This window comes from Podospora bellae-mahoneyi, chromosome 4 (assembly GCF_035222275.1).
Source record: "Podospora bellae-mahoneyi strain CBS 112042 chromosome 4, whole genome shotgun sequence".
In the NCBI taxonomy this organism is placed as follows: Eukaryota; Fungi; Ascomycota; class Sordariomycetes; order Sordariales; family Podosporaceae; genus Podospora; species Podospora bellae-mahoneyi.
The window spans coordinates 234623-256450 of record NC_085883.1 but is presented as its reverse complement, the minus strand read 5'-3'; the positions used below and the strand labels follow the sequence as shown (position 1 = coordinate 256450).

The following is a 21828-nucleotide window of genomic DNA, read 5'->3' as shown; positions in this document are numbered from 1 at the left end:
AAGTGGCTTGTCCTGTCATCGATATATTAAACAAAAGGGATGACAGTGTTCCGCCGAGACGTCGGTGAATCGGGACTTGGCAACGGTGGCCATCGGCGCTCGCGCTCCCCAAGCTCCGGCTCATAAGCCGGACTTAGACCAATCGAGTTTGGTGTAGTTGGCGGGCGCCGGTGCGGCGGTGCTTTTTGTCACCGACGTCACAGAGCCTGCCAGTACTTTCATGGCTCCTTTTTCATGACCCCTTTTCCAAATCCAGAGAAGCTGAGGCCCGGATGAGCGTGGGCCGGACGGACGAGGTTGGATAGTTGTAGGTGTGAAGTTCCTACATGTCACCTGATGAAAAGAAGAAAACAGTGCCCTCCCACAGCCCGACCGAGCTGTCATGAGATTAAGTGTCAGGCCATCCCATCTCCCGTCCCAAGTGAATTTTTACTCTCTTTAGCTGGCGCCGCCGTCGAATGTTTCACAACGCCCACGTTGTCAACGGTTGAAGGTCACTCATCTGGTGTCAGTCAGTTGTTACAGATTGATTGATCCGATTACATTGCAGATGACCGCCAGACCACCACTACTACTCCAGTTTCTACAGCTAGGCAACTGACATCTATCACCTGCTGCAACTGCGACTCTACCATTTCGTTTCATCACATCACACCAGAACTGACAGAGCACACACCGCAGCACAGTTTACTGTACTTTTATTACACCCGCGACGTTAGCAAACATTAGCGTACGCTGTCACTTGCTACCACAGCATCAGGCAAGCTATATTGCTGTATCACGGGTGCGGTATCCGGTTTACGGCCTGACTGTCGACTTTCACCAGCTGTTTCCTCGCTGGCCGACGAATTCTTCTTTTATGAACACGAAAAAAAAAAAAAAAATAAGTCGCCACTTGCGGCCCAAAGACAATTCCCGATAGGTTACGACTTTTCACATCCCGAGTACAAACACACAAACCACACCGACCAAACCCTCACAAACAATGCCGCTGATACCCCTTCCACAACGACAAGTTGTCATGCCAACCACCCAACCATCTGTATGATTTCTCCCTTTCCCCTGCTACACTCCCACCAGCTAACCTATCCCTCAGCCCCCCGTCCCCCCAGCCCAGCTAGGCCTAACCCCCACGCCCCCCCTCGACATCCCCATCTCCTCCTCCCTCCTCCTCCTCTTCATCCTCGCCGCAACAATCCACATGACAATCTTCCAACTCAACCGCCGCCGCTCCCACAAGTTCCTCTTCTCCGCCCTCCTCTTCGGCTTCTGCATGGCCCGCATCGCCTCCCTCGTCATGCGCATCGTCTGGGCCACCCGCCCGACCAACACCGGCATCGCCCTGGCAGCCACCATCTTTGTCGCCGCCGGCGTTCTGCTGCTGTACATTGTCAACCTCGTCTTTGCGCAGCGGGTCTTGAGGGCATACAGACCCCGGATAGGGTGGAACAAGACCCTCGGGTGGGCGTGGAGGGGATTGTTTGGGAGTGTGGTTGCTGTTTTGGTGATGGTTGTCACGGCTACTGTTGTCGGGATGATGAGTTCTGACCTTGGGGTCAGGCAAAAGACGAAGGAGGTGCAGCTTTTTGCGGGGGTGTATATGGCTGTGCTGGCGGTTTCACCGGTGGTGGTCGTTGCTGGGGCCGTGTTTTGGCCGGGCGGGGGCGGGAACAACAAGGTGGACAAGTTTGGGCAGGGGAGGATGACGAGCAAGATTTTCTTGCTGGTGGGATCGTCGCTTTTGTTGACGTTGGGGGCGGCGTTTAGGGCGGGGATTGGGTTTGTGCCGAGGTTGGTGACGGATCCGGCTTGGTATCATTCCAAGCCGGCGTTTTACTGCTTCAACTTTGGGATTGAGTTGGTGGTGGTGTATGGGTATGCGGTGGCGAGGTTTGATAAGAGGTTCCATGTGCCGGATGGGAGTTCGGGGCCGGGGGATTATGGGAGGGGGGCGGTGGTGGTGAATAAGGAGGAGGAGGTTTTTGGGGGTGGGGATTCAGAGGGGCAGAGTCATGGAGGGGAGGGGGTGATGAATAATAGTCGGGGTCAGAGTCGGAGTAGGAGTCGGGGACGGGAAATGGCGGAGGGTGGTGGTGCTGCGGGGGAAAGGCCGGAGAGTTTGGTGTTGGTGGAGGCGGTGTTGCAGAACGGGCTTAAGAAGAAGGCTGTGGTTTAACAGTCAGCAGTGGTTGTCTTTTAGGGCTGCCAAGAGGAGGTGTATGACATGTGGGGGGCCTGTAACATAGACTCTCTTTTCTGTTATTTGTTGTGGGAATATGCGGGGGAAGATCTGTACACATCTGGGAGGTGTTCTGGCTAGATTTGCTTCGAGCGCAGCGGGTTATTTTCAGGGAGCGCGTTTGAGCATGTGCTTTTTAGGGCGCGCAGTTTTTCAAACAGATACCCGGCTTGAAAAAGCTTCTCGCAATTTGAATTTCAACTCTTGCGCTGTTTGACGGGGCTTCTCGTCGATGGCTACACTGACGCTCACACAACACATGAACTGTTCGAATGTGACTGTTGTGTAAATGTTGTGTCTCAGTCCAGCTGCCAGGAACAGGTCTATTTTGAGCGAGTCGATGAGATCTGAACTTTGCATGTAATCAAGAACGGCTCGATCTGATCAAACTGTTACAAACACAATGAAGCCGTGCTGACAGGTGAGGCAAACACGCGGAAAATGTCGGAGTGGTCAATAACACCCAAGAAATTCTCCGGCCACGTCAGTGACAGCACGGAGAAGGGTGGCACAGACTCGGAGAAGAACCAGACCGAAAAGGTTCAGACCTGGTGACAATTTCTAGCATGCTACCGGTGGTACCGTCCTGGTCCGATGCGGTAGGTCACTTTGTGGAAGTCAGCGCTGGCCTAGAAATTGAAATAAAATGTTGACGAAGATTCAAAAATTCATGTGTATTCCCTGATGATATTTTGTTCCTTTTCCTGTTCTCTTTTCCTAACCTGCTTTTTACTTCGTGGTTGCTGTCGACAGTGGGTCTACCCCTGATTTTGCCCCTGATATTCAAAACAAAAAACACAACCGCCAAGCCTCCGATTTCAACAACAGCTTTTGGCTTCTGGAAGGGCAAAAGGAACGAAAAGCACAATGGGGGTTATCCGCCTCCGACACGGGATTTTCGTGAAGGCAGGGCTGGCGAACAATGAATCAGACGGCTGTGGTCGTCGAGGGACATTATGTCAACAACCCCAACATCTCCATGATGAGACCATATTATCACGGCATGCGATACAACGAGTATACCAAAATCAGACCTCGGCATCGCCACTTACTGCAACAACACCAGCGCTACCGGTGGAGAGCACCCAGATAACCCGCGAAACCAATGCGCTGTTCACTACAAACGGGGTGACGATAGCGGTGGGTTTGGATGCAATCTTTGGGTTGGCGCTGGTGATATTCTTGAGTGGGGTGATCTACCAATGGAAGAGAGCCCAAAGGCTTCGTGCGGAGCAAGAAGAACGAGATGGGGTGACGGATGGGGTGGAGGTTACTCCCGCGGTGTCGGTGTCGACGGTGTCGAAGGAGTCATCTCAGCTGTCCTCGCAGATATCCGATGCGAGAGTAAAGGTCGTTGAGGAGCAGCGTGGTGATGAAAAAGGCGGGAGCAGCAAAGACCAAATGAAATAGGATGGCGTGTTTGGGACAGTAGAGGACGATGAACAAATCTCAACAAGAGTGCTTGGCGGAGATGAGCGACTGTGAATTGCAGCTGCTCCCACCTACGGTTCATCCCATCTCTGCGTGCTTGTTTATTGTGTGTGAGGTACCTTTTTGCCCACAGCGTGCCTGTTCAGGCGACTCTCACAATAGGCTAGTTCGGCTCTGCGACTTTCCTCTCACTACCTTACCTATTCAAACAAATTTTTGCCCATTGGTAATTGTAGGCCTGCTCCCCCCACCTCTTCTCTGCCATTTACTTGTCGTCCGTTGCGACTTTGCACTTTCTTCTTTTTCTTCTTTTTCTCCAAGCATCACACCGTTTTGCAACGCACCGCCACAGAATTCCTTTTCAAAGGTTCTGCAAACTCGACCACAACGTCTAGCACCGTCCGCAACTCACCGCCGCGTGGTTTTGGTTACGGCCGTGGTACATAGCCAGAGCGGGTAAGGCTCATCATATACTTGAGCACCTACTTTCGACCCTTCGTCCCTCCACCGGCTGAGGCCTGATCGCTGCAAGTCATTACATCGACCTTGTTGCTCAGGAATTGGCAATTCGATGCTGACCTCAATTTCGGCGGTTGAATTACCTGCAAGCCACCCACGAAACAAAAGATGGCCGTCTTCTCAAACATTTCCTCTTGTGAGGAATCCAACCCGGTCGCTCGCTTCAACCCAGCCCCGACATTTGCCAACGACCCGGCCCCCACGTTTGCCAACAATAACCACCCCAGTGACTCTGCTAAGAGGGTGTCAGAAACAGGCTGCTACTGGCCTGATGGCACGCCGGCTGATGGCACCGCAGCCTCGGGAGATTCAAGTAGCCTCGGGCCCTTCTATCCCTGTCTCGACTCTGGCAAAACATACTCGCCCAATGACTCAGTGGTCTGCTGTTCGTCGGGTGATATATGCTTCGGAGAGGCCAATCTGTGCGGTGTAGCAGACACAGACACAGGTGGCGAGGGAAACACCGCGGTGGCGGTAATGTATCGTGGGGGATGTACCGCACAGCCAGACGCTTGGGAAAAGGCACCCGGCTGTCCGCAGAAATGTCTTGATCATGCGAGGCCCTTCGCAAATGCAGTCAACGGCGTGGTCATGGTCATGTCGTGTGACAATTCAGATCGTGCCGACAACTTTACCTTGTTCTGCTCCAATGATGCCCTTGACCCTACCAAGTGCGATCACGATGGGGCCTCACTTGATGGATACGATATTGCTGAGGCTTGGGGTATGATGGGTAAGTGCGGCCGCGGTGGACTCTGTCTCTGACTTTGTGTCTTTTACCCCAAACATGTAGCCCGGTCTTTGCTAACCAGAGTGGCGAGAATAGCCTCTGAGACTCTAGAGATCCATGGAACCGCTCTCTCAACGGTCACCTCCATCCCCCTGGCCAAAACCTCAAGCACTTCAAGCACCTCGAGCACATCGAGCACGACCTCGACCATGGCCATGGGTACGCCGCCTACCAATGTGACGGCTCCCAACTCACCCAATACGACCACCATCATCCTCGCCGTCGGCATCCCGCTCGGGCTCCTCTTCTTCTTTGGCATGGTCGCCCTCACCTTTGTGTGCTACCGCCGCCGCCACGCCCCCGAGACCGAGCCCGAGCAAAAACGGAGCTCCTTCACAGTCATCAGCGTCAACCAACCGAATACCAAGCCAACCGACACCAACTCCCTCGGCACAGTCCACTCAGAGCGCCACGCCATCCCGGGTCCCCTCTCCTCCAACCCCATCCTCCCCTTCTCCCCATCCGACGGCGACCTGACTACCCTAGCCGGCACCTCCACAATCCCGCAGCAATCCGTCCACACCTCCCCCCCTCCCTCCCCCTCCAACAACACAATCCCCTACATCTCCCACCCCGACCCTCCCCCTCCCCCCGAAGGAGGCAGACCCAGCACCCCCACCCCCTGGCCGGCTTCTTCCCCCTTCATCCACGCCTACGCCAACGAGAACCTGACCTCCAACCGCAACTCGTTTTCCCCTCTCCGCAAATCCCAAACCCAACCCTCCCACCTCTCCCCCCCGGCTCTTCTTCCCAACACCCGCGAGAGCTACCAGTCAACCCACAGCACCCAACCCTTCCCGTCCTACTCCGAGCCCGCCATCGGCCTCTTCCCCCCAAACTCGGGCCCCCAGTTCCCCTTCTACAGCAGGGAGGTCCACGACCGGCTTCAGGAGATTGACTACCAGCGTGGGTTGGACGAGTATTATGGGGCGAGTGAGGGTTATGTTGGTTTCGCCGGGGGGGGTCATCATCATCATCATCATCACCATCATCATCATCAAAGGCGAGAGGATCCAAATGTGAGGGGCGGGATTCATGAACTCGAGGCGACGGAGGAGGGGAGGCCGGTTAGTCAGGAGTTTGAGTTTGATTTTGAGCACAGCTTTGGGTGTGGACGCCCTGCTGTGGGGGTTGGGAGGGCGCAGGTGGTGGAGATTGGACGGGGGAGGGGTGGTCGGGAGCAGCAGGAGCAGCGGCAAGGGGGAGGGAGCACAGTTACTGAACAGGGGATTGATGAGATGGGGGGTGGTCATGGTCGGCATTGGAGTACGGGCGGTGCTGGTGCTGGTGCTGGTGCTGGTCGTGGAAGTGGGAGTGGGCATTGTTACAACCCCTACCGCACGTCTGCCTAATCTGCCCGGTTCGAGATCATTCGGGGTTTGCAACTGATGAACAGCTCTCTCGACCTTTTGACAGCCCATTCTTGGTCTTGGACATCCCGATCAGTGAAGCTTGTCTACACCCCCAGCCCAAACCACCCTCTTCTTTCACCAGCAACACCAATCACCACAACCAACCCAACTCTCCTTTCTTTTCTTTCCTTTCTTTTCTTTCCTTTCTTTTCTTTCTTTTTCTTACGCAGCACCACCAAGAAAGAAATGATACCCGCTGCCTTTTCCTTGTCCGTCCTCCAAAGACGATACTGTAACCACCACCCAGCAACATCAACACCCACCCGTCCCGGCCAACCTACCGGGTAACCAACCAAGAAACCAGAGAAAAGGAAAAAGGGCGAATCAGAAATGTCGGATAATGTACTTAGCCAGCTACACCCCCAACCGTGTGGGTCAGTAGTAGCCATCAAAACTCTCTCCGTTGATAACCAGAGAGAATATCCCAACCAGCTTTAGCCACTCTATGCTATTCACCCACAAAGCCTAATACTTGATTTTTCGTTTTTTAAATCACTTTCCTATCGTCTCTCCTGCTCCCCAAAAACTTGTCTTTTGCATTTTGGGACGGTGTAGATCCCTACAAGTCGCATGTCTCTTACGTTGTGAGCAAAATAGAAATGGGCACTGCTGTCTGGGTAAGTTGAATGCGGTAAAGGATGATCAATAGGCCATAGAAAGGTAACAGAAACCCCCTCTCGGTCATGTTTCAAGGCCTTGGACTGTTTTCCATGGTCATGGTAGCTGTAGAGCAAACCGACTTCTCTAACCCCCGTTTTAATAATATTCAAGGCCTGTGAACTGTCTTGGCGGCCTGCTGATTATCCTCAAAAGGCCTTTATTCTTCCCGGCAGCCTCTACTGACGACGTGTTGAGCTAGGCATATAGCAACCAGAGCGGCTGACCGGTCCATCCCTCAGTTAGATTTTTATACTTGCACTTCATAACAAGTGAAAGACAAGAATACATGGAGATGCATGTTGGACTGATTATGGCGGTGGAAAAATCAAACTTCTCTCGAGTACACCCTAACTGCTGTTTTTGGCATATCATGATGTCTACCCGCCTCGAGATTCGCAAAAGTGACTTCATACACACACAAAACTGGTCAGTTCTATTTCAGAGGGAAACGAAGAGAAAAAATACATGAGACAGTTGGGGCGTCAAGAGAGGTGGGTATCAGTGCTGAAACGGACACAAAAATACACATCACAAAACAATTGACTTCATGATTCGTTGTTGGTCATGGGGTTGCTATTATCTATGCCACCCGGCAGCCGGGCTTCCCCGCCGCGAGGCCTGCCACGGCGACAAGGACAAGAGCAGTGACAGGCACAGAAATTTCTTTTTATTCCCTGCTCCCTCTTTTGCCTCGCAAAAATGCTGTGTCATGAAAGAGAACCCAAAGCGAAGACAAGCATTCCGAAGTACGCCCCTCCCAGCCGTTGGAACCCATCGATATATCGCGACGCTTCCTGGTATTTTCTCCCCACGCGGCAGCGCGGCCGATTTTATAGCAAACCACCCATAAAACCAACCTCTCATTCCTCCCCCTCAGCCGGCCCCGACTGATCCCCGGGCACTCAAGCATTAACCATTCCATTCAACTTAAGCGCGGGACATGACACCCCAAGCACGGATGATGTTGTCCGTGTAGCCAGCGAACAGAGTCTGGCCATCAGCGCTCCACGCAAGGGAGACGCACTCGGGCTCGCGGCTCTTCTTGCCAACGTTGGCGAAGTCGGGCTTGAGCTCATCAACCTTGCTCTTCTTCTCGAGGTCGAAGATGATGATGCTGCTGGAGGTGGCAGCGCAGAGCCAGTAGCGGTTGGGGGAGAAGACGAGGGCGTGGATCTCGTCGTTGGCGTTGAGGGAGTAGAGGTGCTTGCTCTCGTTGAGATCCCAGAGCATGGTGGTGCCGTCCTTGCCACCGGAAGCGCAGAGGGATCCATCGGGCGAGATGGTGACGGTGTTGATGTAACCGGTGTGGCCGATGTGGTCGGTCTGGAGCTTGCAGCTGGAGAGCTCCCAAACCTATTGTAAACAAGCCATGTCAGCGTGGAATTCTCTGCGGGACTCCCTCAAAACTGGTCTGCAAATTGTTGCGGCTCAGTGCATGGTGAAATAGTTTGTCTCATGGCCCGGAGGCTCTGAAGTAGCAAATACTTTAGGTTGCAAGGCATCATCGCCGCAACAGCTGCCGAATACGTCCAAGTCCCACATACCTTGACGAGCTTGTCCCAGCCGGCAGAGACGATCACGGGGTTCTGGGGGTTGGGGGAGAAGCGAACGCAGGAAACCCAGTCGGAGTGGCCCTTGTCGGTGATGGTGAACTTGCAGTCACCGAGGGTGTTCCAGAGCTTGATGGAGCGATCGCGGGAACCGGAGACGATCTGGCGGTTGTCGGCGGAGAAAGAGACAGACAGGACGTCGTTGGTGTGGCCGACGAAACGGCGGGTGGTGGTGCCGGAGGAGAGCTCCCAGAGACGGAGAGTCTTATCCCACGAGGCAGAGAGGGCGTAAGCGCCATCCGACGAGATAACCTGCCACGCCAATCAGCACACTGCCCCTCCTTCTTCTGATTCTGATCTTGATCTAACGTACGCAGTCGGAGACGATGTGAGAGTGGCCGTGGAGCGACCGCTTGGGGTAACCGTACTGGGTCTCATCGCGGGTGAGGTTCCAGATGATCAGGGTCTTGTCGCGGGAGGCCGACAGGAGCATGTTGGGGCTAGTTTCACTGGTGAGCGCATGTTCTCGCGGTTAGGAGGTCGGATTCGACGTGGTTTCGTACTTCTCCATCGAGGTGGCCAAGCTGGTGACCCAGCCATTCTGTAGCAAATCGTCAGCATCCAACTCGAGCGAGAATGGGCGAATTCGAGGTCGCAGGGACGACTTACGTGGCCCTCCAGGGTGCCCTTGAGGATGAGTTGCTCAGCCATCTTGATGTGCTTCCTGAGATGCAAGTATCTTGGGAAGAATGGTGAGCTTTTTCGCGGTGCCTCGAGTCGTCGGGGTCAGCAAGAAATCGGGGCGCTGCGGGATCCTCTGGGAATTGCCAAAACTTTTGTGCGGCGAAAATAGGGTCCGATCGTGGGGTACACTTTGCTCGCCGGTCCGCCAGTCGCTGGACAGCCACTCCCAGCTGGCGGTTGGTATGTGGGGCACCGACCTAGCTTTGGACCTAGGTGGAGCTGAGCCCGGGCCCGCCTGGACATGGGCCGCAACCTTGCTATCGATAAGGCAACTTTGATAAGTGATAAAAGAATGATGTCCATTGCGTATAAACAGGAGAACAAAGAGTTCAGCGATGGTAATAGATTAAAGCTAAGCTATATGCTTCTGATTGACCCTTATTTTTTAGAAGAGTTGTGCATGGGGTATCAATGATCCCGTTTTCCCGTCCGTCTCCCCAGCGCCAAAATTAAGTCCAAACTCCTGTGATGCATCCCAACCCTGTCTTGGTTCCTCTTGCAATACGAATCCCCGAATCCCATAGTCCTGCATTCTGTGCGGCTCTATACAATACGTCCCATGCCACCCCTCAACCCTTGCTGGAGATACCCTGAGCGGCGGCCAAAGCCTTCCTGGCACCACTTCGAGGGACTTCATGCCTGAAATAGCGCTTCTCCGTGTTGACAATCATGCTATGATCGGCAATCTCGAACCTGCCCTTCTCGCCATGCAACCCTCCTGACGCCACCTCTTTGCCGCTGGCCCTTGTGTCATCCTCGATGAACTCGCGCATAGCAGACTCCCAAAGCTCATGACGCTCCCGCCTCGCTGGCCGAGACTGCGCTGAAGTCCAGACCTCCTTCTGCTTCGCGATCTTGGAGGCGCGCATCAACCTTCGTAGAGCCGCCTCCCCTGCCTTTGCTTCCTTTGCGGCAGCCTCGCGCAGCTTCTTGGGATCGCCATGGGGAATCTCCTCGGGTGCAAGCGGTCGTTGTGGTTGTGGCGTGGCTTGTGATCCGTTGAGCGTCTGGGATTGTGAATCCGAAGCAAAGCTCCCCCAGTCGTCCACCACAGTAGCGGTTTCAACCGTCTCAGGCGTGTATCTGTAGGTATGAATGCTTGGAAAGGCAGGGAACGACTTGGGGATGTAGAGTTTGGATTCCTTGTCGCGAGCACCGTCCAGCTCCGCGCCGAGTATTGGCATGTCGACGAAAACGGGATCGCGCTCTGGTATCGGCTCGTATTCAGGCATTCTCTTGGCTCTTGGAATGGGATTCTTCTTGTGTGGTTCGAGCGCAGTGGTGGTCAGGTTGAAGTACTTCAACGCGCGCTCAAAGTCGCGAGGAATGGGTTGGGAACGGCGAGCAGCATTGGCATTGATCTTGACAGTCCTGAAGAGCGACTCGACATCTGGTTTTCATTGTTAGATCTTCAACTAGGCTGTTGATGACCGTCATGCAAGACCTACACTCTTCCACCATCGTTGTAAACATCTCCATGGCATCCTTCGCGGACGAGTCGAATCCAACATGCTTCAAGGCGAGGGCGATGGCGCGACGCAGTCCAGCGCGCGCCATCTCCTCATGGGTGATAGAAGGTGCGATATTCAATGCCTGCAGTTGTTCCACGGCCGAGTCGATGTCGCCCTCCACGCTTCGTTGCCTCTTGGCTGGCAGCTCGTCGTCGGTGGGCTCTGCCGTCCGTTTTCGCGCCTCGGACGACATTGTGATGGATTTGTATCGGTGGATCGAGTACGGAACCGATTCTGTTGTGACGGTTCGGAGTGAATGTGTGGAGGCCTTTGTTTTGTCGCTCGCAACGGGACTGGCCTTTTGCTGGAGAGGGTTGGAGATTGGCAATGGAAGTTGGGTCCCAAGTTCGGCGGCGGTTCAATCTGACGGGAGCACGGTCCACTGATGTCAAAGGGCCGTTGCACTAGCTTCACCCTGCACAACCCCCCACAGTTATCTCCACTTCAGATTCCAGCCTTGAGCATCTCTCTCTTCACCAGTTTTGTGCCTTGTCAGAATATTTCCACGATTTGCGCGCGCTCAGTTCAGATGATTTGAGTTTGGAATATTCATAATAAGAATGTCTTTACTTTTGCTCATGTGATGCTCAGTATGCCCTGTGGGGCAGAGGCGGGTGAGACGAGAAGCCCAGCATGAGGACCCGCTCTGGGGCTGGAATCTCGGAAGCCTCACCCGCCTCAACTTCAGCTCACTCTGCTTTTCACTCCGCCCAGTGATCACCAACCAAGTCCACAGTGTAAGCCAGCACTCTACAATGAGCAACGACACCTACGACCTCGAGGCCCTTCAAAATGGCTCCCTTGCCAACCTCGCCCTCACCAAGTTCAAGCTCACTCCCACGCCCTCCCTCACCGTCTTCCCTGATGAGATCTTCACCTTCGGGCCCTCCCTAACCTACCTCGACCTCTCCGGGACAGGTCTTTCTTCTCTCCCACCAAATTTCACCACCTCTCTCCCCAACCTCAAAATCCTCTTCCTCTCCAACTGCGCCTTCACCACCTTCCCGGACCTCTCCTCCCACCACACCCTAGAAATGGTCGCCTTCCGCCACAACTCGCTCACCAGCATACCCGAAAACACCCTTCCTCCCAAACTCCGCTGGCTAATCCTGACCGACAACCGCATCCCCTCCCTCCCCTCCTCCATCTCCTCGTGTCCCAACCTCGAGAAATGCCTCCTGGCGGGCAACAACCTCTCCACCCTCCCCCCCTCCCTCACCCAATGCCAAAACCTCACCCTCCTTCGCCTCTCGGCCAACAACTTTTCTTCCCTCCCCAAATTCTTGTTCACCGCCTTCCCCAAGCTAGCCTACCTCTCCTTCGCCGGAAACCCCTGCTCCCTCTCTTCCCGCAAAGCCCACAAACTCCCCTTTGGCCTCCTCGACATCCCCTACAGCTCCCTCGCCATCTCCCGCGTGCTCGGCCGGGGCGCGTCGGGCATCATCTCCCAAGCAGAATGGAAGCCCTCCCCTGATTCCGACTTCACAGAAGACGTAGCCGTCAAAATGTTCAGAGGTTCTCTCACGAGCGACGGCAGGCCGGAAGATGAGATGGAGGCGGTGTTGCTCGCCGGATCGCACGAGTCGTTGATAGGTGTTGTGGGAAAGGTCACGGGATATTCTGAAGGGGAAAGGGAAGGGGTGAAGGGGGGGATTGTGATGAGTTTGGTGCCGGAAGGGTATGAAGTTTTGGGCTTGCCGCCGGATCTGGAGAGCTGCACACGGGATCGGTTTACGGAGGGCGAGAGGGGGTGGGAGATGGGGAAGGCGGTGGAGATGCTGACGGGGATTGCGGGGGCGGGGGCGCATCTACATGGGCGGAGGATCTGTCATGGGGATTTGTACGCGCATAATGTTTTGGCTAGCAAGGGGGATGGGCATGGGCTGTTGGGGGATTTTGGGGCGGCGAGCGTGTATGGGAAGGAGGAGGATGGGGTGGAGAGGGTGGAGGTGGCGGCGTTTGGGAGGTTGGTGGGGGATGTGCTCGGGCTTGTGGAAGAAGGGGGGGAGGGGGAGCGGGAGAGGGCGATGAGGAGGGGGTTGGAGGAGCTGCAGAGAAGGTGCGAGGATGGGGATGTGGAGGGGAGGCCGGATTTTGACGAGGTGGTGGAGGTGTTGAGGGGGATGTTGGGGTGGAGGGGAGTGATGAGGATTCCGGAGGTGCCTAATTGAGTTGGTTCTGCCTACTTGTCACCAAAGAGCGATGGGGATATCTTGGGGTCATCAAGCCAGGCTGGGATATTTTGGATCAGGTCTTGCTCGGCGACCTCGGGGTACAGATCTAGCGGTATGCACAGTCCAAAATAGACACAAAACGGCTAGCCACGTCAATGTCTGGGTTCGGGGAACTCATCTCTGCCCAGAGCACAGCAGCACAGAACCCTACCTAAACGGCGACGCATGCTTCCGCTCCCTCCCGTCTTGTCTTGTCTTGGCCTTGGCCTTTCTCGCACTGTTGTCCGTGCTTGATGTCTGTCTCCAACTGCATGTCGAGATCCAATATCATTGACGGATGATCTTCTGGTGGATGGCTGCAGATTTGTGTCGATGCTCCTGCTCGTGTTGAACGCTCACCGCCGCCGCCGCCGCCAGATTCTGCATTTTCCCTCCACGCCCCTGGTTGTTTCGGGTGAGGATTATTATTCAGCTTGTTGCGGTTGTGTTTTCTTGTGAACTTCTGGCTGGCCTGTGGATATACTTGAGACGAGGTGCCATTAGCCCTTGCATTCTACACCGTATATGATGTGCCCTGTGCCTTCAATATGCCTGCCTGGCAGGAGCTGTGCCACGTTGCGGAAAGCGATAAACTAGCTGTCTGATGCAACATAAACATGGAAGGATCTCAGATCATGAATGTCTTCGCACACAGTAAAGGACACGGACCAGGCCGTTCCTCCGTTTCCTATCCTGATGAATCTCCCTGACCGCCAACCTGCCGTGTGTCTCTGCGTCATGTGAGCAGAAACACACAGACGCCGTTTTCGCGTGCATATGCAGTCCCGGGCCATCATCCAACGTTCCCAAAGTCGGCTGCAGGATTTTGGGTATGGTTCTGAGGGTTTCCGTGGAGTTCCGTGAGTACATACCTGTAGGCGGTTGGTAAGTGGCGGTTCTTGCTTGATATAGATTTCTGTTCCTGATTATGAGACTGGTTTCGGATGGGTGGGTATATCAGATCTATAAGAGTTTTACGAGCAGACCAACAGCGTGTTCGGAAATTTACATTTCCGTTGTTCAGGCTGGGTGGTAGCGGTCGTGTACCTAGTATTCTGAGGCACCCTTGCCACAGAATAATTGAGACACGAAAGTAGATCAACATGCTTTGGAGGATGGTCTATAGGCTTTAAAAGATCGTTTTAAAGGGCTCATTTCTTTACTTTTGAAGCATGGTTCACAGTATAATATCGGTCAAGCTACTTTTGTGTGTCAAACTATTTTGTGGTGAGGGTGCGAGAGAGGGGAGTCTTCAAGGGACGATGGCTGTTGGTAAATGGTATCAAGTTTCGTTCGTCCTTGTGGGCTCAAGCCATTGCATCATGAGGGAATATCATCCTCTCCTCTTGGATGTAAATCTCGCCCTGATGATAGACCGACGTGAAGTGGGATGGATGGTGGGGTCAAGGAGCCAGCTCCGGGAGAGTGTGGTTGGCCAATGCCATCTCAAGGTTGTCGTGATCCTTGCCCTGAGCATCTGGGCCTGGGGCCATCCGTCCGAACATGCGGGGCAGGGGTCCTGTCAGTGTCAAGAGCTGGCCTTACTCCTTCCAGCAGGTTGATGGTTGATGAGACACGGAAACACATGATTTTCAGGAGATGGAGGGGGGGCGTGTAGTGTATGCGTGGTGGTGTTGCTGTTGCAGTGCTTGGCGAGGGCCTGGCAGGGCCAGATAAATTGCGGACCACTCACACACACCCGAGCCTTCAGAAGAAGAGATTCCGATCTGAGAGTTGAAGGTCGTATCGCCATTTTTACCCCACCGCCGCATCTCGGGCCCCGATCATAAAACCGTCTTGTCACCTTCTCTTCTTCTTGTCTGAACACGGAGACTTTTGCTTTCTCTGCTGACCGATTCTTCCACTGAGAGCGGAAGCCTTCCTGAAAGTGTCCGGCCCGATTCGAGTTTGCTCCGCCGCCGAATGACCAAATAATAACGCTTGGCTCAGTCTGTTGATGTCCCCGTGTACTTTTCCTGTCAACACCATCATCTGCCCCAAAAGCCAGCTCGAGGGACGATACACGCCAACCTCCAAGAACGACCAACTAAAACGCCCCGCCGCGGCAAGTGGATATCCCAGTGACAAGCTTCCGATCCGAGAACAGCACCTTTTGGCCCACCAGACATCGACGTCAACCTCGGAGGAGCTCAGGGAGTGAAACAGAGCGAGGCGCCACTCGACGAACCATCCACCCGCTGCAACCTGACACAGCCGACGCTTGTTTGCCATGTCAACAGCGCGCCCTATGACTTGAATTTTTCTGTCTCTTGCCTTTTCAAGCATATCTCATATCGAGTTGACGGGCCGGTGATGCTGTGTGGAAAATCCAAGAATACTCTGAAGGTTGTTTCCTCCCCCTTTTCAATTTCTTCTTTTGTTGACATTTTGAACAAGAAACTGATGTTATCATAAGCCTGTCAACACATCATGCGCCCTGCGTTCCCCATCAACCCCGCCGCCATTCCGGCCATACGGACACGGAAGGCCCTGCTGGTCGTCGACCTCCAGAATGACTTTATTTCCCCAGACGGAGCTCTGCCTGTGAGCGAGCCTGACGACTTTGTGAAGCGGTCCCTTGAGTTGGTCAAAGCTTTCCGAGATTCTGGCGCCGGTGATGTGGTCTGGGTCCGCAGCGAGTTTGAGCGTCACCGGTCATTATCGGCCGAAGGAGAGCAGATCATCACAGCCAACGTGCCAATACGCCCACCAAGACCAGGCAGCGCTCGGGGTCGCCCTCCCACCTCACGAGAACACGATGGCGCCGCGATGGAGGCTGACGACGAGGCATTTCTGAGCAACGGAGGGGCCCCGAAGAAGCCCTGTGTTAGAAAGGGGACCAAGGGAGCCGAGTTGGTTGCAGAAGTCCAAGAAGCCGTCGATGCCACCCGGGATATTGTCTTCACCAAGACACACTACAGCGCCTTTGCCTCGAGTCAACAAGAGTTGGTGCAGACACTGAGGCGTCGCTTCGTGACAGGGCTGTACGTGTGTGGAGCCCTGACCAACATCAGCATCTACGCGACAGCGCTGGATGCAGGCAGACATGGATACCAGATAACGATTGTGGAGGACTGCTGTGGTTTCCGGAATCAGCTGCGGCACTTCAACGCCGTCAAACAGCTCGTGCAGTTGACGGGCAGCGAGGTGGTCAACGCCAGCGCAGTCATGCAAGAACTGCAACCGCCGCCGGTAGACAGCCGCCCGTCTGGGCTCTCCCCCTTTATCTCCAACATGCAGTTGAACCGGCCGAGCGAGTCTTCGGTCACACCAAGGAAAGACAAGGCTCCCGGGCCCACCTCCACGTCTGCCAAGACGGTGCCGCCTCCACCAGATCGGGGCGCAAGCGGGCCAAGCACTTTGACTGCTGGACACCAACGCCCTTCCCAAGACGCCCATGTCCAAGTCCAACAGCAATACATACACACGCCCTTGGAGGCTGGCTCGGACTCGTCGCCGTCAGACAACGATGATGAGTCACTGAGGAAACGGGAGAAGCAGCCCGTCACGAGTGTTGGTGGTCCAAAGCAGGGCGAGCTGTCATTGAGCAGCCCACAAGGTCCGGCCCGCGCCCCTGGCGCACCAATCACTAAATCTGAGAATGTCACTAGGGTAAGAACACACGCCCGACTACGGCTGCGACACTCGGGTTCCGATAAAAGCTTCGCATCGCCGCCGAGGTCCCCTCCCAACGCTGACCCAACTCCGCCTGCTGTGAAGGACTCGACCGAGAAGAAAGCCGATCCTGACGAGCAACACCAGACCAAGAGAACCAAGATCGAGGTGGGCTCTGAGACGGACAACATGGACAAGAAGCAACACGACAGCCCCAAGATCGAGCCAGACCCGGAGGTTGAGAAGATCACCCAGCAGCTGACCAACTCCAAGATCGAGGTAGATTCGGATTCTGAGAGGGACAGCAAAGAGCCTGGCAGCCCCAAGATGGAAGCTGGTCCGGATGCCAAGAGTGTGGACGTCAAACTCACCAGTGCTGTGTCTGAGCCTTCCTGTGAAGGCGACACCCATGTCATCACCAATGTTCTCTCGCCAACTCTCGCGGCCGATGCCTTTGAACGTCTGCTGGAGGAAGTCAGCTGGGCCGGCATGTCCCACATGGGCGGCGAGGTTCCTCGTCGCATAGCCGTCCAGGGTGAAGTCGACAAGGACGGAAACATGCCCGTCTACCGCCACCCAGCCGACGAATCGCCCCCTCTCCTCCCCTTCTCCCCCACCGTCCTCCAGATCAAGACCGAAATCGAAAAGCACCTCGGCCACCCCCTCAACCACGTCCTGATCCAGCACTATCGCGGCGGCGACGACTACATCAGCGAGCACAGCGACAAAACCCTCGACATCGTCCCCAACAGCTTCATTGCCAACCTCTCCCTCGGCGCCGAGCGAACCATGGTTTTCCGCACCAAACGCCGCCCCTCCAAACACCACCAAGAAGAAACCTCGCCCGCGGAAAAAGCCAAACGCCAGATCCAACGCGTCCCCCTCCCCCACAACTCGCTCCTCCGCATGGGCCTCTCGACAAACAAGCACTGGCTCCACGCCATCCGCCCGGACAAACGACCCCCCCTTTCCAAATCCCCCTCTGAACTCTCCCACTCTGGCCACCGCATCTCCCTCACCTTCCGCCAAATCGGAACATACATCAACCCCTCCCAAACCCTCATCTGGGGCCAGGGCTCCCCCGGCAAAACCTTTGGTGAAGCCCAACCCGTCCGCAACGGGCAGACTCCGGAGGCGATTCAACTCCTAAAGGCCTTTTCCGCCGAGAATAACGATCCGGCTTTTGACTGGGAGGGGTTTTACGCCGGCGGTTTTACTGTGCTGCACATGGGAACGCCGAAGCGGTACTGTCTCGGGAGCGACGTCATCGCCAACGCGAGCGTCCTGTTCGCGCTTGGGGAGTTGGGGGTAAATTGCGCAAAGGGGAGCGTGAGCACCGTGGGGGGCAGGTTTGAGGATAACGATCCCGACCGGGGGGTGGTGGAGGGGTGGGGGAACGTGTTGAGGTATTTGGATGCGGTTTACGGGGCGGGGAGGAGGTATGATCAGTTTGGTCCTGGGCAGGTGGCCAAGCGGTTCATGTTGTTGGACAGGGCGGTGAGGGAGTTTGGGGAGGGGGTTTGGCGGCCTGTTCGGGAGGGGTTGGGGGAGAGGTTGGGAGGGGAGGAACCCGGGATGGGCAAGGTGAAGAAGGTTGTGACGGTGCTGCTGTGGGAGGAGCTGGAGTTTTGGGAGGGGGAGGTCAGGGCCGGTGCGGAGAGGGGGAAGGGGTTGTTCGTGCTTGGGGGGGAGACAGCGTCGCCGGTGGATTTCGCCTTGTGGCCGGTGTTGCATGATATTGTGAGGGTTTGTGGGGAGCGGGTGTTTGCGGTGAGTTTTGGGAGCAAGGGGAAAACTACAGAGGAGGGGGAAGAGGAGGTCAGGCAGGTATATCTCAGAAAGTATTACGAGGGGATCAAGCAAAGGGCTGGGGTGAGGGAGAGGGTGTTGGGACTGTGGGAGGGAGAGCCTTCGTGACATGACTAGATGGAAAATTTGGGATACACGGCATCTTGGATGGATATACAAAAAACCCCTTACACAAAAAGTGGAACGGATAGGTATCTTGGGGTCTTGTAACTTGAATATTAGCAAGCGAATGAGCGAAAATAGCATAATGCTTTTTTTAATGATAAGATATTGATGATGATATCGGTCTTCAAAGTGAACAAATGAGATGTAGATGTTTCATTCAGACTAAATTTAGTCGAACCTAACACAAACCTGTGTATAACCATTCACCGAGTACAAAACATGCATAACAATACCAGAAACACCCATGTTGAGACAGTACCAACAATAACCTAAAAAAGAAAAACTTGCACATCGTGACAAAAGGACTGTTAAACTCCTTTCACGGACCCCCCTCCCTCATCTCATCATGTCATTTCTCATCATCACCAACCCCCCCACCACCACACCACTTACTTCCCCTCCCAAGGAACAGGATACGTCCCCACCCAATCCGCCACCTCACTCCTCAACTGCACAATCTCCGTGTCCGTCTCCCCATCCCCCAAAAACTCCATAAAGGTCTTCACCCTCCCCGCCGTCTTCCCCTCCCCTTTTTCCTCAGCCGCCTTCCTCGCCGCCTTGTCCACCCTGGCCGCAATCGTCACCGACCTATCGACAATATCCGCTACCCGCGCAAAGTCCTCCTCCTGGAATCCTCTCGTCGTCATGGCCGGAGTTCCCATCCTCAACCCACCAGGCGTCAGCGCGCTCTTGTCACCTGGAACAGTGTTCTTGTTGGAAGCTACCCCGACCAACTCTAGGATCCGTTCCACTCTTGCCCCGTCTACACCGTGCGGCTTCAGATCGACAAGAACAAGATGGTTATCAGTACCGCCCGAGACAATCTTGTAGCCCAGCCCGCCCTTTTCCTTTGGATCACCCAGCCTCTTGGCGAAGGCTTTGGCATTGGACAAGACCTGCGATTGATATGCCCGGAACTCTGGTGTTTGTGCCTGCTTGAGCGCCACGGCCAAGGCGGCAATGGTGTGGTTGTGCGGACCGCCCTGGTGGCCGGGGAACACAGATTGGTTGATGGGGTTCTCGAGGTTGTACAGCTCCTCCGCTCCGGTCTTCGGGTTGACCTTTCTCACACCGCGGCGGAAGAAAATCAGCGCGCCACGGGGGCCACGGAGGGATTTGTGAGAAGTCGTCGTGACAATGTCTGCGTAGCCAAACGGCCCGGGCATGACCTTGGCGGCGACAAGACCGGAGATATGCGCCATGTCAGCCACAAGGTAGGCCTTCACCTTGTCGGCGATGTCCCGCATACGAGCATAATCGATTTGCCTGCTGTAAGCCGAGGCGCCAGCGACGATAACCTTGGGGCGGTAGATGGTTGCGAGTTCCTCGAGCTTATCGTAGTCGATCAGGCCGGTGGACTCGTCAAGTCGGTAAGGAACCGTCTCGAAGTACTTGGAGATGAACGAGATCTTCTTGGTGGGGGTCTGGTACCCGTGGGAAAGATGGCCGCCGTGGGGGAGATCGAGACCCATCAACCGATCATGAGTTTCCATGATGGCTGAGTAGACATACAGGTTCGCTGGCGCACCAGAGAGAGCTATTCATTCCCAACATTGTCAGCACTCATTCCTTCTCTTGACGCCGTCCCTCCCCCTATCCTACCTTGAACATTCACCCCCCACTCCTTGGCATCCAGTCCAAACGTCTCGAGTGCGCGCTGCTGACATAATCTCTCGGAGGCATCGATGAACTCGTTACCGCCGTAGTATCTCGCACCCGGGTATCCCTCAGAGTACTTGTCTGTTGTCCACCATTAGCATTCTCGTCCCACTCCTCCAGGTTCGCAAGAAACCCACTCTGCATAGGACTCCCCAGCGCATCCAGCACAGCCTGCGAGGTAAAGTTCTCGGAAGGGATCAAGTTGATGAACTGCTTTTGCCTGACTTTCTCCTGTTTGTCACCACGTCAGCTTCAGCACACCCCCGCACCCATGCCCCATCGCACTCCTTCTTCTGGGTACTAACCTTCTCGACAATATCATACATGATCGGATCCGCCTGCTGCAAATGCGCCGCAAGCAACTGCATGTGCCTGTCAGCATTTGTTTTCTTTCCCTTCCTTGTATGCCAAAATAAATCCCCCACCTTCTGCTGCGTATCATTCCCTAACGACGAAACCAATCTTTTCTGCTGTTGCTGCTGCTGTCTAGACCTCCATCCCCCAAGCTGTCCTGCTCTCCTCGTCATCGTGGCCGTCGTGGTGGTGGTGGCTATCATCCTTCTCATCATCGCAGCCGAGGGGGAACCGCCGGCGGCGCTCCGCAACGCCGGGATTGTCGTCATCGTATAAGTCAAGTTTCGAGCTCCTACTCAAACCCACCACTGTCAGACAAGCAACCACACCACCCGCACAACCCAGAGAGAGAAAAAACATACCAATTGCCTCTTCCCAAATCTCCAGCAAGGTAGTGGTGTCAAGAGGAATAACCTTTGTCGTCTCTCAAACCACCAATGACACCGAACCAAAGCAAGGTTTGTGATTGGAAATAAACCCGGAGTAATAAATGACGGGCGGCGAACAACACCCATGGATGGGACCTACCGTTAGACCCCCCTCTGATTGGGCAGCGCCAACCACAAGCACTCCGACCCGACCCGCGGTTGTCCGTCCCCCAAACGCCGACCTTTCCCCCACCACATTACACCATCCACCTTTTGTCAAGCCACGCTCAACTACCAGCCACAAGCCACATCACGGCACGTGCACCCACACAAACACCAAGGGTATTTTACTTCCCAATTCCCCCCCGCTCCGAGCTTAACCCCTTCTTCTTCTTCTTTTTTCTTCAAATCAACTATATTGGGGATGATGAGCGCGCTTCGATCACATATGCAATTTGGTCCTCCTTCTTAGGGGGACATGCTGACATGTTCCGGGCGCCAGATTCACCAACCTTTTGAACGGAACAATTTGACTGCCTCTGACCCAACCACAATATTACGTTGATGCACCCACTAGACACAAAAGGTGGTTCTTATTACTCTATACTTTGCACTACTTTTGCTTGTGTTTTCTCTGGGCGGACTGGGGTTGAGGGCATTTCACTACGTTATTCGCGAGCTTCCGACAAGGTAGCTTGGGGTGTTTTGGTTCTAGGTAGCTGGTGTATCCCTACTGTACTCTGTTTCGAACATGGGACGGACGTGCTTTTGGCAAGGATCCATGATAGT

General features: G+C 54.9%; 8 protein-coding genes across 8 annotated transcripts; 5 read left to right on the top strand and 3 right to left on the bottom strand.

The window, feature by feature from the left end:
- Positions 1 to 985: 985 nt before the first annotated feature.
- On the top strand, positions 986 to 2555 carry QC761_400720 (uncharacterized protein; the record flags this gene model as incomplete). The annotated part of the gene is made up of 2 exons (XM_062878355.1): positions 986 to 1042; positions 1097 to 2555. The coding sequence occupies 2 exons, from the start codon at positions 986 to 988 to the stop codon at positions 2174 to 2176; spliced, it is 1137 nt and encodes a 378-aa protein (XP_062731770.1). The 3' UTR covers positions 2177 to 2555.
- Positions 2556 to 3106: 551 nt separating this feature from the next.
- QC761_400710 (uncharacterized protein) lies at positions 3107 to 3649 on the top strand (the record flags this gene model as incomplete). The annotated part of the gene is made up of 1 exon (XM_062878354.1): positions 3107 to 3649. The coding sequence occupies one exon, from the start codon at positions 3107 to 3109 to the stop codon at positions 3647 to 3649; it is 543 nt and encodes a 180-aa protein (XP_062731769.1).
- Positions 3650 to 4297: 648 nt separating this feature from the next.
- On the top strand, positions 4298 to 6331 carry QC761_0061070 (uncharacterized protein; the record flags this gene model as incomplete). The annotated part of the gene is made up of 2 exons (XM_062872577.1): positions 4298 to 4922; positions 5031 to 6331. The coding sequence occupies 2 exons, from the start codon at positions 4298 to 4300 to the stop codon at positions 6329 to 6331; spliced, it is 1926 nt and encodes a 641-aa protein (XP_062731768.1).
- Positions 6332 to 7753: 1422 nt separating this feature from the next.
- Positions 7754 to 9483, bottom strand: cpc2 (cross-pathway control WD-repeat protein cpc2). Its single transcript, XM_062872576.1, has 5 exons — positions 9271 to 9483; positions 9165 to 9202; positions 8975 to 9101; positions 8596 to 8913; positions 7754 to 8404 (listed from the first exon to the last, which is right to left on the bottom strand). The coding sequence occupies exons 1-5, from the start codon at positions 9310 to 9312 to the stop codon at positions 7979 to 7981; spliced, it is 951 nt and encodes a 316-aa protein (XP_062731767.1). The 5' UTR covers positions 9313 to 9483; the 3' UTR covers positions 7754 to 7978.
- Positions 9484 to 9632: 149 nt separating this feature from the next.
- QC761_400690 (uncharacterized protein) lies at positions 9633 to 13975 on the bottom strand. Its single transcript, XM_062878353.1, has 2 exons — positions 10794 to 13975; positions 9633 to 10735 (listed from the first exon to the last, which is right to left on the bottom strand). Exons 1-2 carry the CDS (start codon positions 11047 to 11049, stop codon positions 9915 to 9917), a joined length of 1077 nt encoding a protein of 358 aa, XP_062731765.1. The 5' UTR covers positions 11050 to 13975; the 3' UTR covers positions 9633 to 9914.
- Positions 11612 to 13027, top strand: QC761_400680 (uncharacterized protein; the record flags this gene model as incomplete). Its single annotated transcript, XM_062878352.1, has 1 exon — positions 11612 to 13027. The coding sequence occupies one exon, from the start codon at positions 11612 to 11614 to the stop codon at positions 13025 to 13027; it is 1416 nt and encodes a 471-aa protein (XP_062731766.1).
- Positions 13976 to 15382: 1407 nt separating the features above from the next.
- QC761_400670 (uncharacterized protein) lies at positions 15383 to 18601 on the top strand (the record flags this gene model as incomplete). The annotated part of the gene is made up of 3 exons (XM_062878351.1): positions 15383 to 15415; positions 15557 to 16681; positions 16790 to 18601. The coding sequence occupies 3 exons, from the start codon at positions 15383 to 15385 to the stop codon at positions 18599 to 18601; spliced, it is 2970 nt and encodes a 989-aa protein (XP_062731764.1).
- A 180-nt stretch (positions 18602 to 18781) lies between these two features.
- CBS2 (Cytochrome B translational activator protein cbs2) lies at positions 18782 to 21236 on the bottom strand. Its single transcript, XM_062878350.1, has 6 exons — positions 21034 to 21236; positions 20743 to 20963; positions 20623 to 20679; positions 20455 to 20548; positions 20261 to 20398; positions 18782 to 20195 (listed from the first exon to the last, which is right to left on the bottom strand). The coding sequence occupies exons 2-6, from the start codon at positions 20938 to 20940 to the stop codon at positions 19048 to 19050; spliced, it is 1635 nt and encodes a 544-aa protein (XP_062731763.1). The 5' UTR covers positions 20941 to 20963; positions 21034 to 21236; the 3' UTR covers positions 18782 to 19047.
- Between the last annotated feature and the right edge of the window lie 592 nt (positions 21237 to 21828).

Bases quoted from the DNA above. Each gene is read 5' to 3' on its own strand.
- cpc2 (XM_062872576.1), bottom strand. From the start codon at position 9,312: ATGGCTGAGCAACTCATCCTCAAGGGCACCCTGGAGGGCCAC. The intron at 9,203-9,270 runs GTAAGTCGTCCC...GATTTGCTACAG, and splicing joins AGGGCACCCTGGAGGGCCAC to AATGGCTGGGTCACCAGCTT. The intron at 8,914-8,974 runs GTACGTTAGATC...TTGGCGTGGCAG, and splicing joins CTCACATCGTCTCCGACTGC to GTTATCTCGTCGGATGGCGC.
- CBS2 (XM_062878350.1), bottom strand. From the start codon at position 20,940: ATGACGACAATCCCGGCGTTGCGGAGCGCCGCCGGCGGTTCCCCCTCG. The intron at 20,549-20,622 runs GTTAGTACCCAG...GGTGACAAACAG, and splicing joins TGTATGATATTGTCGAGAAG to GAGAAAGTCAGGCAAAAGCA. The intron at 20,196-20,260 runs GTAGGATAGGGG...GGGAATGAATAG, and splicing joins GTGGGGGGTGAATGTTCAAG to CTCTCTCTGGTGCGCCAGCG.
- QC761_400690 (XM_062878353.1), bottom strand. From the start codon at position 11,049: ATGTCGTCCGAGGCGCGAAAACGGACGGCAGAGCCCACCGACGACGAG. The intron at 10,736-10,793 runs GTAGGTCTTGCA...AATGAAAACCAG, and splicing joins TACAACGATGGTGGAAGAGT to ATGTCGAGTCGCTCTTCAGG.